Here is an 8,379-nt window from a genome sequence, read left to right on the forward strand (position 1 = left end):
GAAAAATGAGGCGAAGCCTCTGAAAATTTATAGCCTGTTGTTTGTTCTAAACAGGTATGGAAGCGCCTGTTCGGTGAAGGAGATGACTGTTGGTCATCGTTATGTCCGTTGGAAAAAATAATTCCGTTGGGAAAAAAATAATTCCGCGAATTTAATGAATTAAGTTAAATTTCGCGTGAATTAATTAATATCCGGATTGGAAATATTAAGTAACGAAAATGGAAATAAAATAAATTTGGTCCAAGAAGATTATCAATCAAGCCGAAGCCAAGCCGAGTGACGACAACGGCGCGAGGGGTGGTCCTCTTCTCAACCCTTTATGAGCTAGAGAATGTGTTGCTTAATATAAGCACACACATAACACTTTCAACCACCAATGTGGGAGAAGTGTTCATTTGAAAAGTTATTTTTTCAAACTTTCATTTCCCTCCACTTTTATTTCCCTCCATTTCCCAATTCATTCTTCACCTTTAAAGTCCCTCACTTAATGCATTTGTGGACTTTAAACTTAACATAGATCAATTTAGTTAGATGGTATAAAATTTGTGCATTTAAAATTGTATTATTACTGTATTTAACTTATATATACCGATGATATAAAAAAATTGCACTAATAGATCATCCAACTTTTGTTTGCAAAGGTTGAAATGTGTACCACTACATCTAAAAGAATAAATTGTCTTGAGGAGTAAATGAGCTTTAAGTTATTGGAAAGACCATCAAGATAATTCATAATTTTGGGTTGTGTGGTTGAGATTTTATGCCTTGCAAATTGTAACTCCTCTTCTTGCTCATGTATATGACTGGCAAATAGCAATGCCTTATATATTAAGCTCATGCAGAAGAAACGTATAAGATTTGAGGCTTTTGGTAGCCCACTAACTGTCGTCAACATTTCATTATTAGAACAAATATTCATTCTTCAATTTACACATTATTAGGCCCCGTTTGTCCACATATACCAAACAAAAAAAAAAATCACTTTTTTTTGGAATTTTGGAGTTGGAGTTGACCATAGTTTTTGAAACTGTAGTTTGTGGTGAAATGTAGTTGTAAAAAAGTGAATTTTTTTGAAAAACAAGTTTTTTTTGAGTTTTTGGTATTCCGGAATACAACTTCAAGTTGTATTCGGAATTCTCATGGCCAAACACTGATTCCGGAATAAAGTGAATAATTCTTATGGCCAAATGGGGGCTTAATCTGTTGATTCTAGAGGAGTTGAAGACACCAACTTTAGTTTAGTTTACTTGTTTGAAAATCAGACTTACAAGTTCTAAAAAGACTACTAACTTTTTGATACTGTTTGGCCTAGATGTTAAAAACTGCTTATTTTGAGAATTACTTTTTTTTTTAAAAGTGTCATTCAAAAAAATATTTTTTATGAGAAACAGTTTGTGTTTGGTTAATTCATTTGAAAAGTGATTTTGATTGCTTTTAATAAACAGATTGTGTTTGTTATCTTCTTAAAAAAGTGCTTTTGAGTGTCAAATTACAAGAAGGACAAGTATCAATAAATGTTTACTATCAAGATTATTTTACAAAGAAAAATTATTTTAAATAGCTATTATGAAAGACTTTAATTAGGTTTTTACTTTTAACTAATTAAAATTTAAAAGTACATATTAAATTTTTTAATCAATATAATACATAAATAAATAAATATTAAATATAAATATCATTACGATGATTAAATATACCAAAAAAATACAACCAAAATAAATTCAAGATCATTCCACATATTAAAATTCAACACAAAAATAAGTAGGATCCTTCATACATCACGAAGATTCTTAATGATTTCAACCCTAATGGATTAATGAGGGATATAATTGATATATATGTATTCATGGTAGGGATATTTTTGTCTTGAAGAAAATTAATTTCTGCTTCTGCTTTTTTCAAGCCCAACAGCAAAAAAATTGCTTCTGCTTCTACTTAAAAGCAGTTTTACAAATTGTCCAAACACCTCAAGTATCCAAAAAAGTATTTTTTTTTTCTAAAAAAAAAACGCTTTTGGCCTCAAAATCGCTAGGCCAAACAGGCTCAGTTCAGTATTCGCCCACTTAATGCGACCTTTCATGGGATAAGACTTTTGGAAAAACTGTTAATATTTATGATCTTAAAATTTGATAGAACTCAAGAAATTTTGACTTAAACCTTACATTTGTGTTATATTTTTTTTAATATCTACAAAAAATTATTTAGAACCTAGTAAACAAAATAGATTGTGGTTCAAAACCCGCAATTCTGGAAAAAGAAATATAATGATAAAAAAAACAACGTGTGGGCTACTTTAACCTTCATTCCCCTCTTGCGAAATTAGCCTTGTTAGAGAGTAAGTAAACTGAAGGACAATAATGATGTAAAATAATGAGTGAGCTACCTAAATGGATTACACTGATTCTATTAAAACAAAAAAGGAGTGATAACATTAGTGATAAAATTTCATACTTGGTATCCTAAGAAAAGTGCAATCTAATGTTATTGGATAAATAGTTTAGTTGATTGGTAATTGGTACCAATTATGTGAGGATATGTGTATCATTTTAATACGGAATAAATATAAAATGAAAGTATATGTACAGAGGCGGAGCCACATGGCCGAGGGGTTCATCCGAACCCTCGAAGAAAAAAAATTGTTTATACATGATTAAAAAGGAGAGAGAGTAATAATTAAAGTGACACTTAGTTCGCAGGTGTGGGATTTTCATTTGTTTTTTTTTTTATGGGAAAGTTTGAATTGTTTGTTGGCCACTCCAATAATTGACTCCAAATTTTGTTGATATCCAACTACACTTGTCCTCCTCAAACTAACTATTCTAATTAATTTTCTTAAAGAGTATCTTTTAAATGTGTATTTTATGTATTCCGTAAGCTTTCTCTATAATATTTTATGTGTTCATTCGGTCGTTTAGAATAACCAACATACACAGCTACAATCAAGAATACTGGTACACAGAACAGCTATGTATATTAATGAGATCTCCAGATAATAAATATAAGGCTTAATATCCAGATGGACCCTTAAACTTGACATATTTTGTAAGATAGGCATATAAACTTATAAGGTGACCAGATAGACACTTAAACTTACTCAAAGTGTATTTTTCAAGTTTTTCAGTTGTTTTGAAAACAAAAACTATATTTTTCAAACACTCACAATTTTCATGGCCAAACAAGCCCTAAATATATCACAAAATATTTTTTTTAAAATGCAAAAATAAGGCAAACGCATATACATGAGACTATAAATGTGCACTTAAACTAATAAATACTCGCTAATCGCAATTTTGCAGCTTTCAATTAACTCGGTTTTTTTTTACACTTGAATAATTAAAAAACAATAACTTTAACCAATAAAAATCCTTAAAAAAAAGAAATTTCAAATTAAAAAATTTCTTTTTTTAAGGATTTTCTTCTCGGCTTTACAGTTTTCTTAATTTGAAATTTCTTTTACACTTGAAATACTGAACTTAGAAATTTCTTAATTTGAAATTTCTTTTTTTAAGGATTTTTATTGGTTAAAGTTATTACTTTTTAATTATTCAAGTGTAAAAAAAAATCGAGTTAATTGAAAGCTGCAAAATTGCGATTAGCGAGTATTTATTGGTTTAAGTGCACATTTATAGTCTCATGTATATGCGTTTGCCTTATTTTTGCATTTTTAAAAAATGATTTTGTGATATATTTAGGGCTTGTTTGGCCATGAAAATTGTGAGTGTTTGAAAAATATAGTTTTTGTTTTCAAAACAACTGAAAAACTTGAAAAATACACTTTGAGTAAGTTTAAGTGTCTATCTGGTCACCTTATAAGTTTATATGCCTATCTTACAAAACATGTCAAGTTTAAGGGTCCATCTAGGTATTAAGCCTAAATATAACAAGGATTCAACAATGGTCCAATTGGGGAGGTATATAGTATGAACCCGTTTAGATTAGCTCATTGAAAACAAGAAACTTCATCGGGTGTCTTGCTTAAGAATCGATGTTTAATTTTTGGCCCCGTTGAAAAAAATGATACAAATATATATAGATATCCTTCAAAATTTGTTCACCTCCTTCTCCTCTCTCCTTTTCCTCCATCTTCTTCATAATATTTATGTGTTAAAAAAACAGAAGACTCACAACTTATTTGTGGTTGGTTGGACTAAAAAACTTGAAAGACACCGTTGTTGATCTTGATTATTGTATTAGACAGAGTGAGCTAGTCTATTGGTTTAAGAAGGTTTTGGTTAAATTTAACCATTCTGAATATGGTTGAGATTGGTATTAGAGTGTTGAATATCAATTTGGAGTACTTTAGAGTTGATTTGGACCAATTTGAATAAATTTTGATGCAAAAACATGTCGGTAATTTTTTTTGAAAACTTCTAATGATCCATCGGGAATTGCGAATAATTTGTTTCAAGTCACGAGACATTGTACTAAAATCTTAGTGATTCGCCAAGGGTTGTGGCAATCATATCGATCCACTAGATTAGTCTTGGTGAATTGGTGAATGGTGATCCACCATATTTTTGTACTAAATCCTGATGATTCGCTATGAGTTGTGACTAGATAAGTTTTTTGGTGATCCGCTAGGAAGTGAACTCCAAGTTCTGGCATAGAGGATATTTTTGCACAACATTAATTTTTTTAAACGGAAAAAAAAAGTTAAAAGCGACGAGAAATTATCTTATTTGTGTAAATTTCTAGACTGAAAATAGTTGATAAGCATCAATCGTAGAAAAACACTTTTAAGTGTTGAAACTGATTAGGATTAGAAATTGAAACTGTCAGCTTATATATTTACCCCAAAAGTTTTCTGGGAAAATTTTCATAAGCTATAATTGTTTAGTTATGTAACAACTACTAGATTTTTCTACCAACAAAAATCTTGCCTAAGTGCACAAGCATGTAAGTTGGGAATAGATTTTTCTACCAACAAATATAGCAGCAAATCCCATGTTGCATAGAAAATGGAAGTCCAAATTTCCTAATTTACGTTTTCTTTGTTCTTAATCAAAGGATTAAGGAAGTCCACTTTCTTGCCGTTAACATACAAACTATACCTGAATTAAAGGATGACCTAATTGCTGACACTATCATCAAGTCAATAACAGAACTTCCTTCACATAAACCTTAAATTTCTTTAAATAATATTGTGTGATATAAAATGAATATATGTAGAACTTAACGTTGATGAAAATGGAACAATTTTTAAAGTGGTTCCAATGAGACATGCAGTACTCCCCGTGTCGTGTCACAGTCATGACTCAACTTCTGCTCATTGTCACATCCCACTTTGAATTTAAATAGAAATTAGGTAAAAGTTTAAATTTTCACTCGTGATATAGTTTGGCATGAAATTTAAGTAATTCTTTTTTTTTAGATTTATGAATTTAATAATATCATAATACTTGTGTCCAGATTAAACTTTAAAAAATTATGTCTACCATAATATTTGTGTAGGTTATAAAAACTTTACTTAAAACTTTAAAGTTTGATATTTCAAATATAGAAATGTTTTATTTTCTTTTTTCGGAATAAATAAAAGATTGCAGGCGAGTAGCGACGAAAATATTGGTCTGTTAAATCATGACTCATCAAACACCATCTATTTTGAACCATCTAATTGAACTCATTAAAAATTAAATTGATATTCAACTCAAATTGGACGACAGATGAGGGATTATCATAACTAATAAATTTTAAATTTTGCATTCACTTCTAATTAAATTAGAGTAATTAAATTAAAAAATATTAAACAGTCAATGTATTATTTATTATTATGTATATAACTTAAATATTAGGTTGTATACACTACCAACAATAAAATAAAATGACTAGCTGTCCTATTAAATCTCTCCCTCTCCCTCTCCCTCTCCTTTTTACTCTTTATAAATACACCCTCTTCCCAATTCCCATTAGCCAAAAAAACCAAACAAATCCTTAGGAAAAAAAAAACACAAAAAGTATGTTCCAAACCTTAAAAAACGATTACCAAATTTGTGAAGAAATTGGTCGTGGTAGATTCGGTACCGTTTACCGTTGTATCTGCCCGTTAACCGGAGATTCCTTTGCTGTTAAATCCATCAACAAAAACATCCTTAAAGATTCCACTGACCGTGAATGTCTCATTAAAGAACCCAAAATCCTTCAACACCTTAACGGTAATCCAAACATCCTTAATCTCTACAAACTCTACGAAAATGACGATTATCTCCATATGGTAACTGATTACTGCCCAAATAGCGATTTATACGAACGGGTTTCCAACGGGCCTTTACCCGAACCCGAAGCGGCTTTAATATTAACCCAATTAGTTACCGCGGTTAATTACTGTCATAATATGGGTGTGGCCCACAGAGATATAAAGCCAGATAATATATTATTTGATTCGATGGGTACGTTGAAGCTATGTGATTTCGGGTCGGGTGAGTTTATTGTGGGGCCCAGTATGAGTGGTGTTGTGGGGACACCGTATTACGTGGCACCAGAAGTGTTGATGGGGGAAGAGTATAATGAGAAAGTGGATGTGTGGAGTTGTGGTGTTATTTTGTATATTATGATATCTGGTGTTGTTCCTTTTTATGGTGAAAATGCGACTGAGACATTTCAAGCTGTTATGAGGGCAAATTTGAGATTTCCTACTAGGTATTTTAGGTCTGTTTCGAGTGAAGTTAAAGATTTGTTGAGGAAGATGTTATGTAAGGATGTTTCTAGAAGATTTTCAGCTGAACAAGTACTGAGTAAGTTCTCTTTTTTACCCCCTTTTTTTTTTAATTAAAAGTTATCTGATTTTCATGTTGTTTTGTTTTTTGGGTATGAACTAATTACATCTATATATATAAAAAAATATGAAGGTTTTATCTGAATTGGTAGTTGTTAGGGAAATTATAGAACATATATGGAGCTAAAAAGATGAAGCTTTTCTTTGAATTTTTTATTTTTTGACTTTTATTTTTAGTGGGTGTTTGGACATAAAAAATGTGAAGTTTGTGAAAATGTAGTATTTGGGGAAAAGTTGAAAAATGGTATGTGGAAATTGGAGTTGTGTTCGGACATGAAAGCAGCTAGGGAAATTGTTGAATTTTTGTGAGTGACTTGGAATGAAAAAATGTGAAACCAGGTATTTGGAGTTTTTAGAAAAATTGTGCTACTAACAATTCTGTGTCCAAACATGATTCCGGAAAAAGTGAAAATTATCCATGGACAAACAGGCCCTTAGTATGATGATGATGATATGGAATAAGTTTAATTGACGAGTGGGCATTCATATAGCTGAACTTAACTTGTTTCGGACTAAGACCTTCTTGTGGTATTGGAGCTAAAGTTCCACCTTTTTATTCTTTAAAAAAAAAAAAAGGGTATCTCATTCTGGAACTATGAAAATGTTTCTTGATTCTTCAACTTGGTCTTTTCTTAGTTGGCCTTCATTTTTACTTTGATCTTTTGTGAGTTTCAGCTGATTTTGATTGTTATTTGGTAAATGCAGGACACCCATGGGTGATTAATGGAGGAGTGAAAAGATCAATGGCTGATTGAACCTGAAGAAGATTAATTAGTGGTGTTTCTAACTAATCCTATAAATACTAGCAGTACAAATCTTGATAAAGTTTTCCTTGTATATACACCAATCAAGATCAACAGCCCCAAAATGTTAGAAGGAAAGAGAGACTGAGGAAGAAATAAAATTTGTGCTGCTGTGTTATGGGGAAGAATCTTAATTATGATAATGAATCTCCTATGTAGTATGATCAGACAAAATAAATTAAAGTTATTCCGGCTATGTAAAAGGTCCATGCTTTCCCCACCTTTATGTTTTTAGATTATAAAAGGTTGAGGGAGAGAGGGATGTATAATGTATTGGTGCTTTATCCTTAAGTTTTGTTGAGTTGAGGAGTTGCTATGTAATGAAGTTATCTGTTATAATATGAGACTTTAAAGAAAATTTCTGCATATATTTGTGTTGGATATATCACAATTAGAGAGCACCATCATGTCCTGCTTGTAGTGAGTTGTTATTTGAGCATCTGGATTATGTCTTTCTGCTTTACTGGTATGGTTCTTGAGTAGATTTAGCAAAGATGAAAAAACATGATTCATGGTATGGTTCTTGAGTAGATTTAGCAAAGATGAAAACATGATTCATGAGACGACGACAACAACATTCTCAGTGAAATTTCACAAGTGAGGTAGGATGTATGTAATCCTTACTTTTAACTTTTGTGGGTTAGAAGGGTTGTTTTCAATAGACTCTCGGCTCAGTAGGCTTCGTGGAAAGGTCGCACTTCAAAAGATATGATGTACACAATCTATCCTAGTGCAAGCGGTCGCACTTTAAAGGATATGACGTAGATAATCTACTTTATTGCAAGCATTAATGATTGTTTTTAT

General features: G+C 31.2%; 1 protein-coding gene across 1 annotated transcript; it reads left to right on the plus strand.

Annotated features, from left to right (window-relative positions):
* The first annotated feature begins 5,883 nt into the window (after positions 1–5,883).
* LOC132614809 (phosphoenolpyruvate carboxylase kinase 1-like) lies at positions 5,884–7,941 on the plus strand. Its single transcript, XM_060329354.1, has 2 exons — positions 5,884–6,731; positions 7,478–7,941. Exons 1-2 carry the CDS (start codon positions 5,957–5,959, stop codon positions 7,525–7,527), a joined length of 825 nt encoding a protein of 274 aa, XP_060185337.1. The 5' UTR covers positions 5,884–5,956; the 3' UTR covers positions 7,528–7,941.
* The last annotated feature ends 438 nt before the right edge of the window (positions 7,942–8,379 follow it).

The sequence above is a fragment of the Lycium barbarum genome, chromosome 10 (assembly GCF_019175385.1).
Source record: "Lycium barbarum isolate Lr01 chromosome 10, ASM1917538v2, whole genome shotgun sequence".
Classification (NCBI taxonomy): domain Eukaryota; kingdom Viridiplantae; phylum Streptophyta; class Magnoliopsida; order Solanales; family Solanaceae; genus Lycium; species Lycium barbarum.